Raw genomic sequence first — 13,199 nt, forward strand, 5'->3', positions numbered from 1 at the left:
CACTGCGCAAGTGTGAGAGCTGGGCCTCTCGTCTGATCTCAAGAGTCTCGCGAGGCTTGCGGCCGTGCTCTCCCTGAGGACGTCACAGGGGCTGGGCGGTGGGGCCCGGGTGCCGAGCTAGGGGCGGAGCTGGGAGATGGCGTCCGCAGCGGCTCGCTGGCTGGCATTGGCATCCGTCCGATCCGGGGCTTTACGGAGCGGGCCGAGCTTGAGGAAAGGTGGCGATGTCTCCGCCGGAGGGGGTGGCTCAGGTCGGAGCCTGGTACCGTCGAGGTCAGTCATCGTTACTCGCAGCGGCGCCATTTTGCCCAAACCCGTGAAAGTGAGTGTCTGCCTGGAGGCGGGGCGAAGGGGCCGAGGCCAATCATTATGGGGAGTGTGTGCGGGTCGACGCCGACTGATAGGTGCAAAAGCCAATCGTACAACCGCCCTAGACCGGAAGACGGATCAAGGACAAAGTTTAGCAATGATGCCCTGCGAATTTTGACAGGTGGGAGGAGATGGTCGGGTCAGATCCCGGTGTTGATTGAGTTGGGCGCAAGGAGACAGAGGATGGAGGGGCGGGGGAGCGAGAGCTGAGGGCTGCACTTTGCACTAGTTTATCGTGAGGAGCGCGGTGCGCTAGTTCTCCAGGGCCACACGACTCGGCTATATGCACCCAGTATAGACAAATCACGTAACCACTCTTTCTTGTCAGCCTCAGAGTTGATGGGATGAAATAACGAGTTGTGAAAGGACTTTGTAAATAAATTGTACGTGGGACAGACCTTTTCTTCGTAGGAGTTTTGACCTAGTGTTTAATTCATATAATTTGCAACTCTGAGAGGTGTGCAGGAGGTATTACAGTCAGTTTTTATAAATGAAGAATCGGGCTAAAGCAGTGAAGCCAGTGAGGCTCCAAAGCGAGCAGCCCGTCAGGTCCTGGAATCCAGGTTTCCTGCTGGTCGACCCACCTCCCCCGCCCACCTCCCCCAGGTCCTATTTTTTCCACCACTGAATGCTCTCACGTGCCCTGAGCACCCTTGGATTTTTCTAAGTAAAATGGAAACAGCCCTTTAAGCCAAACAAGTTTGCTTTTTGACTCCGGTGCTGCGTGGGAGTTAACAAAACAAAAACAAATTCTCTTAAAGCTAGTCTGGCCAGGGAAAAGGCACAAAAGGCATAAAAAGGCACAGCTGGAAAAAAACTTTTTTTGGAAACTCCATAGGAAAATATGAGAGGATATGTTGAGATTATACTGAAACTCCTTTAGTCCATCTAAAACAGCTAGTCTTTTAGCATGAAGACATGCTCACTTTTCAAAACATGCTTGTTTTGAACATTTAATGTGGTGCAATTAAACTTCTCAGGCCCTGGGGAATCAGTTAAAGGACTGTATCCTTTCACTGAACATGCTCATTGTTTTGTAATCCATTTTCACGTATTTGGTGTCTTCAAATAGAGGTGAGCTCTGTTTCCACAGTCCAGCTCTTAGTACTTTCTTACCTGTTTGTATCTGCAAGTAATTACCAGGTTGTGCCCTAATTTTTAGATGTCCAGAATGCCTTATACTTTTCTTCCCAGTATCCACTTTGACGACCATCATCTTATCAATTCTTCGCATTATTTTTCTTGCTCTTTTTCCGAGGACTTTAAAATCAAGTAGTTGCTTATCACAGGTCTGGGGTCCACAGGAGTGCCCCTGAGGGCCGGGCCTTCTGTGGTCCCACCAGAGTGGGCTCTGGAACTCACAGCCACCACTCTGACCCTCCGCAGATGTCCTTCGGCCTTCTCCGTGTGTTCTCCATTGTGATCCCCTTTCTCTATGTCGGGACGCTCATTAGCAAGAACTTTGCTGCTCTACTTGAGGAGCATGACATTTTTGTCCCAGAGGATGACGACGACGATGACTAACAGGTAAGACTTCTTTTCCCCTACATGGACTGGGAACAGGAAGTGGGGTGGGGCATCTAAACTGTGATGCAGTTTGGCCCCGTAGTAGTTTCCCTCACTCGAAGCAGAAGTGCAGACCCTTAATAAAGTGACTCACTTGGCTGATGGTCTTATTTTGCCTTTTCTCTACATTGGATGAGGACAACTATCTTACTGACTTAGAACTTCACTGGGATCTTTTCCGACCAAGTTGATCCCAACCAGCCTTTTTATTTGCCCTTTATGTACCCTCGTTCTCTCAACCCGTAAGTTTTCTTAACGGTTTAATATGCTTTACACACCCACCCCGAACAGCTTCATTCTCCACGTTGAAATTTAGAAACTGCACATCCTCACCATGGTTCGCAAGGTCACCAAACTCCGTACCTGTACAGGCTGTACAGGCACCGCAACCTGGCTGTTCACAAACCTTTCCCCCGGTGCCTGTCCTTTTCACCTTTCTCGTCTTGGCTTCTGGTGCTCTAACGTGGGCTGCTTGGCTGCCTCTCTGTTGTAGATAAAGACAGTTCTGGCTCCGTGGTCTGGGATTCAAGGCTTGCCACGATCTGGTCACATGATCTGGTCACACCTCTTATTCCAGCCGCATCTTCCATATTCCCAACCACACACCTATCCCCACTATTCACTGTTTCTTGAATTACCGACAGGCTTACCCACCCCCGAGCAGTGGCTCACTCTTCCTGCCATTGGAAGGCTATTTCTCACTACTCTTACTTTCGCCAGTTCTTCATGATCTTTGATGAAGTCTTCCCTCATTCCTCCATCTGAAAGTGAGGCTGTGCCCTCTGCCCAGTCCCTCTTGTGACACTATTATATACTTAAGCACACAGACACACCTCCAAATTCTACTAGACAATGAGCTTCCTCCTGGCAGGGGACAGGGGGTTTTGTTTTGTTTTAAAGTAAGTTCTACACTCAGTATAGGGTTTGAACTCATGACCCCAAGGTCAAGAAAGAGTCTCATGCTCTACCAGCTGAGCCAGCCGTGTGCCCCAAGGAACGTGTCTTTTATACCTTTGGGCCCCCAGTGCCTGGTCTCCGGTGAATGTTCAGTACACGTATGAGAGAATAAAACTGCCTTGCTCCTGCCTTGTTTGGTAGAACCTCCCTGGAATTCTCTTTTTGGTGTGTGGATAGAGCGCTGCTCCGTGCCCAGTTCACTGCTACTTTCCTTTCTTACAGGACATGGAGGAAGTACAGAAAGGAGACAGCCCTTAATTCAGATACGGTGATCCTCATAGCCTCTCCTACTTCCCTATCAGCAGAAGGGCCCAGGGAAACCCCTCAGCCTCCTGACTCCAGCGAAGCCTCCTGCACCGTCTGTGACCATACCCCAGATCCCCAGGCTCTGGGAGGTTCCCCAAAAATGTGCTATCCACTGAGCACAATCAACTTACGAATAAACATAATAAATATCAGCTCTGTATGACTGAGTGGTGGCTGAAGTGTCTCAATATGAGGAAGACCCTAGTTGCCGTTTCCTGTCCCTGCTGACCTTTCTCTAGCAGCTGAACATAACAGGTCTTTGATTTATAACCCAAGATTCCCAGGCCCCTCTGGAGCTACGAAAGTAATTACGGGTGCCTTGGACCTATTTTCATTATTTACAAAAGCCCGGCAGAAACTTTCCCCTCAGTAAAGATGCACAGGCTAACTAAAGCCTCCAGCTTTTTTTGTGTTGAGGAATGCTGGCTAGTTTTCACCTGCTAATCATAAGCGTTGTTTAAAACTCCTTAAGAAATACCATTATCAGGGGTGCCTGGGTGGCTCAGTTGGTTAAGCATCCGACTTCAGCTCAGGTCATGATATCACGGTCCATGGATTCAAGCCCCGCATCGAGCTCTATGCTGACCGCTCGAAGGCTGGAGCCTGCTTCAGAGTCTGTGTGTGTCTCTCTCCATCTCCTCCCACCCCCTTGCACTCTGTATCTCTCTCTCTCAAAAATAAATTTAAAAAATTTTAAAACATCATTCTTAGAATGAATCTTTCAACACTTGGGTTCCTTAGATGAAAAGATAGTAAAGGGGTTGGTGGTGCTAAAAAATCTGGCAATGCCCAGGGTGACTGTGGACTCAAATAATGAACCCATCTGCAGCATTTAGCCGCCCAGGGAAGGAACCACCAAAAGCAAACAAAGATGAGTTATTTAATCTGCGTCAACACTGATTCTCCTGTCCCTGGAGCCACAGTCCCATTTGCAAACAGTAGAGCTATTTCTGTTGTCTGTGCACTAAACAGCTGTGTTCCCAGCAGAGCGCCTAACTGGGTAGGAAGCTCATGTCATTTTAAGAACTGACGCTTGTTGCAGGTAGAGGGGCTGGGCCTCTGAGCTGCCATTCTCTCCAGAGCCCAGGGAGGAACAGCCCAGCCCGTCAGCCCTAACTCTGCGCCGCTCAGCGTTCCTCTCATCTCTCCCGAACGGCAAGAGCTAATTTTGGATCATCTGTGCCGTGACACCAAGCTATCCTGGAGGCTGTGGAAACACAGCTAAATTAACAGAGTCATCCAGCCTTACACCCGGAATGATGGTTTCTGAGCAGATGGCCTCATCCTTCCTGTTTACTGACATGCAAGGCTCTGAGAAAAGAGAGTCTGATTTATAGGAAACACCACACTGGAGGAAAGGGAAAGAACAGGTGGTGTGTATAGTAAGCCCCCACTTGTTCAGGCAAAAAGTGAGAGAGACTGCGGAAGGAGAACTTCCCCCTGGCTCACCAGTGGAATTCTATTAGGAAGTGACCATCACATACTGAGTTTATTCGTGTTCTAAAATATTTAAATGCCAACATGCACCTTTCCACCGAGTCACGGGTCATGGCCAACGTAGAACTTGGACAGGAAATCCGTCGGCCTCGGCGCTTCTGTCTCATGGAAGAACCGCATAACGTGTGTCCGCTGCTTCCAGACGTTAATTGTTTCCTCCAGTTCCATCTTTCCCTGCACAGGTGAGGGGAGAGGTGTTCAGTCAGAGTGGCTGGAAAGAATACCACCATACAGGCCAGGATTCTGTGCTCTGCTCTGCACGGGCTTGTCGAGTGACTCTGGGCAAGTAACATCCTTGGTCTAGACCACATTTCGGCATCTGGAACATGAGGTGGTTGTACTAGCTGATCTCTAAGGCCTCTCCCATACTCTTTAACTCTGCAGCTAACTGATCCCAAGAGGAGAGACTCCCAGGTCAGTAGGCCCCTGCCCCATGACTGCCTAACCTGACTGGCTGGTTTCTGCTGAACATTCCATGTGGTGTACTGGTCCGTGCTAAAGTATGCACTGATGCTAATGTGACTGACTGGAGATACAGAATCGGGTCTGGGATTTGAACTATGTGCACAGGGCTCAGCTAACCTGCCTGCCTCTTCCAGCTGTAGGCAGCAACCCAGTGAAGCAGTAACTTCCAGGAAGGAGGTTCAAGAAGATTTCAAACTTTCCTCATCTTCTTTTATTTAAAAAAAAATTTAATGCTTATTTTTCAGAGAGAGAGAGAGAGAGAGAGAGAGAGAGAGAGAGATCGGGGGAGGGGCAGAGAGAGGGAGTCACAGAATCCAAAGCAGGCTCCAGGCTCTGAGCTGTCAGCACAGAGCCCAATGCGGGACTCAACTCACGAACTGTGAGATCATGACCTGAGCAGAAGTCGGACACTTAACCAACGGAGCCACCCACACGCCTCCCCCTCCTTTTTAAAAATTTTTAAATGTTTTCCTCATCTTTTTTAAAAATGCAAACCCCAGTGTTTTTTTTTTTTTTTCTTGAACAATCTTAGAGGTGATAACCTCTAAGTTCATCTATTTCTTTGAAACCCTAAGCAAAAGTAGCTGACCCAGTAGTTGCTTTTCAGGCTTGGGAGACAAACGGGACGACTGAGAAGCTCTGGACAAGGTGGCTGCTCTTTTAAGTCAGTCCGGGAGGGGTCAGTTACCTTAATGACCAGAAGATCAACCACCCTGGGGTCCGTGATGTGGGCATTCTTCATGAACATTTCTCGGACTTTATCCCGTCCCTGTTTCACGGTGATGTCTAGCTGGAATAAGTGCACTAAAGAGAAAACATGATTCAGCGTAGAAACTATGTGATCAAGACATGTTTTACAAAAATTGAGTCAGTGGATATTCATAGACACAAACAGGTTCCCCATTCGTTTCATTCACCAAGTATTTGCTTGACCCTAAACTAGGTGCTTGAGGCTGCAGAGAAGAGTGAGACACGGCGCTTGCTCTCAAGGAGTTTAGTTTGAGGAGACCAGACCCGAGGCAGCATAGTGTAGTTTGAATATCAACAACCTGGCTTCAAACCCCAGCTCTGTCAACTTGTCACCTACATGATCCTGTGTATGTTTAACTTCTCTGTGCCTGAGAGTATGTATTTCTGAGTGAATGAGGATGATTAAGAGCACGTATAATCCCCTGGGGTGCCTGGGTGGCTCAGTCGGTTAACTGTCTGACTTTGGCTCAGGTCGTGATCTCACGGTTTGTGGGTTCAAGCCCCACGTCAGGCTCTGTGCTGACAGCTCAGAGCCTGGAGCCTGCTTGGGATTCGGTGTCTCCTCCTCTCTCTGGCCCTCCTCTGCTCGTGTTCTCTGTCTCTCAATAATAAATAAATGTTAAAAAAAATTTAAAAAAAAAAAAAAAAGAGCATGTATAACCCCCAGAGCCACTGTGGATTCCTGGAGACGATACAAGATGCTTAGAACATGCCTGGCATGGAATAAGCTCTCAAAAACATTAGCATGATTATTACAGAGAACAACTGGCAAAAGAGGACAGGGTTGAAATTAACCGACAGTGATGGGGGTATAGGTCTGTGCAGCACACAAGCTTAGGGTTGAGGGAGCCTGCTGAGTGTTTGTGCGGAGAGGAGGGGCTTCAGTCCAGCCAGGGACGACCACCACATTAGGTTACTCGGGGGAAGGAAGGAGCAGTTTACGATGGGACTCCTACTCTCTTAAACTCTATAGTCAGAGGTAGCCACCCACAAACGCAAAGAAAAATCACCATATTCAGCAAACCCGAAGTGCCTAAAATAGTGGCACAGACTTAGGGACCTGGGACTTCAGAGGAGGCCCATGTTATGTCCTTTGAAAATTAGGTTTTAGTCATTTGTGTTCCCATCCTCTGGAAGTCAGCCTTCAGTGGATTTGCTGATGACAACAAGGGCACGAACAGGGCCTTGTGTGGTAGGTGGAGTTAGGAAGAGGGGGCGCATTAGGCTGAGTGAACAGCATAAACAAGGCTCACAGTCTAGAATGAGCCTGTGGTTGAGGAGACCTGTGTGCTCATTTGGTGAGGACCCCTTGCATTGCGGCCATTCCTGGGACATGTCCACTCTAGTCTACAGGATTCTCAAAGCCAGCTCCGAAAACCATGAGGGCTATGTAGTGACTGAATTAATCAACAATAAAGTTTGAGTCTTTAACTCTACTCCTAATTTAGCGGCAGTGTTAGAAAAATAAGGCTTCTGCTGAGGGAAATCCCATGCCATGCTGATCCAACCAGGGAGTAAGCAACAGTGGAAATCTAATAGGAGAAGCTGTATCCCAGCTTCATAGGTGTTAACAGAGGAGAGAAATTACTCCCACTGGAAAGAGTTCAACTCGGTTCCAGCGGTGTGATGGAGCTGGCTCTCATGGAGGCTCTCTTCCCAAATCGGCCTTCAGTGACTTCACTTTGGCAGCTTCAAATCAATCGTGGTGGGAGTACTGGCACCACGAGAAATGGTCGATGCTCTAAATCTAGGTTCCCACCACAGTCAGTATCATAGTAGGAATTTTAGAAAAGAGGAAACACAGGGATAATAAGACAAAGAGACACAAAAACAAATGCAAACCAACAAGCACCCAGGAACTTAGAACCTTTCCACTTGGGGAGATTGGGGCCTACGGCACTGTGGGTACCTGTCTGATGTCATACTATTGGCAAACCTGGACCTGGAATCCAGGTTTAGTGTTTTTCATGTTTAATTTTCTATTTTTTTTTTTTTAAGTTTATTTATCTTGAGATAGAGAGAGTGTGCCAGCAGGGAGGGGCAGAGAGAGAGAATCCCAAGCAGACTCCGCACTGTCAGTGCAGAGCCTGATGCTGGGCTTTAAACCCACAAACCGTGAGATCACGACCTGAGTGGAAATCAAGAGTCTCTTTTTCTTAACATTTTTTTTTCAACTTTTTAAATGTTTATTTATCTTTGAGAGCGAGAGAGACAGAGTACAAGCTGGGGAGGGGCAGAGAGAGAGAGGGAGACACAGAATCTGAAGCAGGCTCCAGGCTCCGAGCTGTCAGCACAGAGCCCGGCGCGGGGCTGGAACCCACGAACCGTGAGATCATGACCTGAGCCAAAGTCAGATGCTTAACCGACTGAGCCACCCAGGCGCCCCTCAAGAGTCTGACTCTTAACTGACTGAGCCACCCAAAAGCCCTTGTTTTTTTCAATTTACAATCTGGTGCTTTTTAAAGGAAATGAATATGAGGAATCTTCCCCTGCTGTCAGTGCTTATCTCTCCTGCATTTTTATATTGGATTCCTGTCCAACCTTGGGAGTTTAAAAAAATAAGGTCCCTCTGTACCAGGGGGGCTGGTGTCCATCCTCTCTCATTCCTCATGACCTCCTGAACCACACACCAGGGCATCGGGTGTACAAACCTTCTCCTCAGGAAAACGTTCACAGGCACAAACGCCAAGTTTTGCTTACAGCGTCAGTTCACAGACCCCTGAATGCCCATCCTCTGAGGTTAAGAACCCTTGTCTCTAGAGAGACAAGTTCCATAGCTTTCTCCTAATCTCCCTCCTCCCATCCCAACCCCTTGAACATGCCCCCCACCAGTGAGAAAGGCTGCGGGAGGTAAATAGCTACAGCCCGCGGAATCGTTCTTTGGTCTAACTCGGTGGTTCTGAAACCAGCAATGATTCTGCCCACCAGAACATTTGGCAATGTCTGGGGGCACTTTTGGTTGTCACAACCAAGGAGAGAGTGTTACTGGCATCCAGTGGGTAGAGGCCAGAGATGTTGTTAATCTACAATGCACAGGACCGCCCCCACAACAAAGAATTATCCAGCACAAATGGGTCAAGAAACCCTGGTATAAATTAATTCCAACTGCTCTTTGGCTTATTCTTCGAATTCTGAATATTTAAACTGTAATTTGAAAGATCTGAGAGGCTCAAGAGGAAGATATCAATGTGGCCCTTCTGGATGAAGGTGCCTTTTCTACAGCCTCTGTGTGTTTTCCCAAAGTTACTGTTAAGGTTCTTCTGAGTCAGAAAGGCTCTGACACGTTAAGAAAGGAAGACAGTGATATAGTTCTCAGCTGTTTGCTCCAATTCATCTTGGTAGCGTTCCTAACAGGCGCTGGGAGATCCTTAGATGGGAAGGCAGCCCAGTGTGTTGGAAAAGAGCATGGGCTCAGGGGTCAAACAAGCTGGGTAAGGTCTCCACACCTCTGTGAACTATGACCTTACCTAGGGTACAGCCTCCTTAGCCTGTTTCCTCATCTAAAAAATAGGAAAGAGGGGCACCTGGGTGGCTCAGTCGGTTGAGCGTCTGACTTCTGCTCAGGTCACGATCTCATACTCTGTGAGTTCGAGCCCCGTGTCGGGCTCTGTGCGGACAGCTCAGAGCCTGGAGCCGGCTTCAGATTCTGTGTCTCCCCCTCTCTGTGCCCCTCCCCTGCTCATGCTCTCTGTCTCAAAAATAAATAAAAACATTAAAAAAATTTTTTTGAAAAGAAAAATAAAAAATAAAAAAAATTAAAAATAGGAAAGAATGGGGCACCTGGGAGGCTCAGTTGGTTGGGCCTCTGACTTCGGCTCAGGTCATGATCTCGTGGTTTATGGGTTTGAGCCCCGTGTCGGGCTCTGTGCTGACAGCTCAGAGCCTGGAGCTTGCTTCAGATTCTGTGTCTCCCTCTCTCTGTCCCTCCCCCGCTCACGCTGTCTCTCTCTCTCCTTCAAAAATAAATAAACATTAAAAAAATTTTTTTAAATACGAAAAAAAATAACCTCTGACTTAATTCCTTTATAGGACCATGGCAAAACTCAAGTGACAACATCTTGTAAACAGTAAAGCTAATGCAAATGTTAGCTGTTAAAATTTTCAGCACTTATTCCCCATACATCTATTTTAAGTTTTAATAATCTGGATATATGCCGATCTTCCTGACTAGTCCATAAGACCCCTGAAGGCAGGGTTGTTTTATTCCCATTTGTATCTCTAAGCATTTAGTACTGACCCAGTAGTACAAGAGATACCCGATGAAATGGAAATTAAATGGTTTCTACAGAAAGTCTCCTGTTCTGTAACCACCAAGCCTCAGGTTAATATTTTTTCAGTGGAGGGATTCAGCAGGTAGTTCTGTCCCTGTGTTCCCATGCAAGGCAGCTGCCACCCAGGCACGTGGCTGCTCTCCAAGTGCGGCATAACTGGGTCCCCTGAGATTCAGGGAAAACCACAGGAGGAGCCAGGTGTAACAGCTGGACAGTCAGGGTCTCCTATGTCACGCTCCTCCCCTTACTAATGGTGTTTTGTGAGATACATTTACATGCCTCAGTTTTCTTCTCTGAAAGACAGGGAAACAATCAGAACCTACCCTAAAAGAAAGCAATGTAAAGCATTTAGCATAATGCTGGGCTCTATGTATGCAATTCAGTAAACGTTAGTTACTATAAATGCTATTAGTTATTCCCAATTCTTTGCTTTGGTTCCTCAGCTGGAATCCCAACGATGGATAGTATGACATTGGTGTAGACACAGGCCTGAGCAACTGACCAGCTACAGACCACCAATCCTCCCCATAAGAATGTACCACCCCCTTAACCCCTTCCCTCTCATTCCTTCCCTTGCTCTCTAGGCTCCTCCTGTCAGGACCCTTCCGACTCTGGGTTTATCTTCCCGAACAGTATTTGAGGGGAATTCCTTGGGAGGGGATGGTTTAAAAAGAGCTGGTTCCTGAGGGTGGATAAGTGGATCTATCCTCAACTCAGCCACCGGATTTTTTTTTTTTTTTTTTAACCCTACGCAAACCATTCTTCCTGCATCTGGGTCTCGTTCCCCACCTCCTGCTCCTCTCTGCAACAAGAAAGGGTTCTGGACACTCACAGAAGTATTCTGCCAGGCAAACATTGTTTTTAAACATCTGCAATTGAATACACCACCACCACCACCCCCCCCCAACATATCCGCACACCCTTGCTACAGTCACTCCCCTATACCTCTCATCCACCTGCCCCCTGAAGGCATTTAAATTTGCAGTCCCCAAACCAGCAGTGCACTGAAGTTTCTCCCTCCCTAGTACCCTGTGGGTCTAAGTTCTGGTCATTGGCAACCTCTCAAAAAGTCAGGGACACTGGGGAACAAACAGTTCTCATACATCAAAAAAATTGGATTCTGGGGCATCTGGGTGGCTCAGTCAGTTAAGCATCTGACTCGTGATTTTAGCTGGGGTCATGATCTGATGGTTTGTGAGATCCAGCGCCGGAGCCTGTCTGGGATTCTCTCTCTCTCCCTCTCTATCCCTCTCTTGCTCTCTCTCGAAAATAAACAAATAAAGATGAAAAAAAAAAAAACAAAAAACTGGATTCTGCATGGAGGCTCCTGCTATAAATAACAGTGATAATAATAATAATAATAATAATAATAATAATAACAGTAGCAGCCAACATTCAATGCATGCCTAACTAAGTGCCAGGACTTACCCTAAGCACTTTAGATATATTTCCTATTTAATAAGGGTTCCTCTCTGAAGAAGGGACTATCATGATGCTCATTTTACAGATGAGGAAACTTGAGGCATAGCAAGATGAAATCATTTGCTCAAGGTCATACAGCTATATTAAGGGGCAAGGTCTGGAGGCAAGTCTCTGTAACCACCACATTCTATTGCTTCTCACAGGCAGGGAAGAGGCAGCCCAGAAGGGTGCTATTGTGCTCCAACTCGCTTAAAAACACCTTCCCTCTCAGACTGGCACTGACAGTCCACATTAAACTAAACTAAATCAAATCAACAAAATAAAATATCGACAGCCCATTCAATGACATTCGTACTGCCCTTGACGGTTTAGTGGAATTTCCCCCAATCTTCCTTTCCTTCCTTCCTTCCTTCCATTCCTTTTGGAATACCAAAATAAGAAAACAGAATCTCTGTACCCAGGGAGCTTCTATTTCAATCCTTGGGGTGAACAGATTGGTTCTCCGACATCTAAGTGAAGGCAGGGGACAGGGAGGTAGTAGGGAGCAGGCCATTAGTGGGGTGGGGGAGGAGTTCCTGAGAAATACTACACACAGACAGATCTAGGGAACAAGCTTGGGAAACTGGAAATGGGAGGACACTCATCTCACCTGGACTGGAAGAGGCATCACTGACTTAACTGGATGACCTTGGGAAAATCACGTCCCTTCTCTGGTTGTCTGTTTTTGTGTGGGGGGATGATCGCTCAAGTCCTACGGCCACTTTGTTTACATAACCTAATGGGCACCTGTGCATATATTCAAGAACTCTACGGTTGACTTTGGGTTCCAGATCCAACAAGAGCTGGCTCTGGGCCTCAGGGGCGTCCCTTCGCCTCTAGGTGCCTCATCTGTAAAATGAAGCACGTCAATGACAGTCCCTGCTTTCCCTCCCACGGGTTCGGTAAGAATTACTAAAGGGCCAAAGCGCCCAGGGCGCCTAGAAGCGCGATCCGGATGCGGGGCACGGCTGGTCTGACTCGGGCGCGGCCGCCAGATCCGGTCCACTAATGCTCGAGGGACCCTCCTCCCCTGAAGCACCCAGAGTCGCCTGTTCCCAAGTCGGTGACCTCAGCTCGTCCTGGGAGAAATGGGAGGCCGGGACGGCTGCGACCTTGGGCGGCTGCATCCGGAGCCCCGCGTGCGCCGCTGCCTCTCACCAGTGTTCGGCACCTCTCGATACCAGGCGCGGTACAACTCGCGCACCCTCCGCTTGGCTTCGTTCATGTCCCGACTAAAAACGGGTTTCACTGAAGTGGGAGCCGCAACGGCAGCTCGCCGGAGGCCGCTCGCCGCCATCTTGCTAAAGAAACCCCTCCCGCGAGTACGGCCTAAGGACGAAAATCTTTTCTCATTGGCTAAAACTGAACGCCATGCCCCTAAACGTCACGGGTAGGCGGGAGGAGAGCTGTCGGGCTCTCTGATTGGCTGGGAGGCCTCGGTGATGGCCGCTGGGGGCTGCGCATGCTCCTGTGCGGAAACTTCAGCTCAGACATTGGTGGTCCTAAGCGTGGCATAATCGCGCCGCCAGGGGACGCTCGAGCGCCAGGGTGGCCGTC

General features: G+C 48.2%; 2 protein-coding genes across 2 annotated transcripts; one reads left to right on the forward strand and one right to left on the reverse strand.

Annotated features, from left to right (window-relative positions):
- Nucleotides 1-52: 52 nt before the first annotated feature.
- On the forward strand, nt 53-3,361 carry SMDT1 (single-pass membrane protein with aspartate rich tail 1). The gene is made up of 3 exons (XM_042947994.1): nt 53-322; nt 1,756-1,896; nt 3,115-3,361. The coding sequence occupies exons 1-2, from the start codon at nt 137-139 to the stop codon at nt 1,891-1,893; spliced, it is 324 nt and encodes a 107-aa protein (XP_042803928.1). The 5' UTR covers nt 53-136; the 3' UTR covers nt 1,894-1,896; nt 3,115-3,361.
- A 1,307-nt stretch (nt 3,362-4,668) lies between these two features.
- Nucleotides 4,669-12,977, reverse strand: NDUFA6 (NADH:ubiquinone oxidoreductase subunit A6). The gene is made up of 3 exons (XM_042947995.1): nt 12,801-12,977; nt 5,849-5,964; nt 4,669-4,869 (listed from the first exon to the last, which is right to left on the reverse strand). The coding sequence occupies exons 1-3, from the start codon at nt 12,937-12,939 to the stop codon at nt 4,738-4,740; spliced, it is 387 nt and encodes a 128-aa protein (XP_042803929.1). The 5' UTR covers nt 12,940-12,977; the 3' UTR covers nt 4,669-4,737.
- Nucleotides 12,978-13,199: the final 222 nt, after the last annotated feature.

The sequence above is a fragment of the Panthera leo genome, chromosome B4 (genome assembly GCF_018350215.1).
Source record: "Panthera leo isolate Ple1 chromosome B4, P.leo_Ple1_pat1.1, whole genome shotgun sequence".
NCBI lineage: Eukaryota > Metazoa > Chordata > Mammalia > Carnivora > Felidae > Panthera > Panthera leo.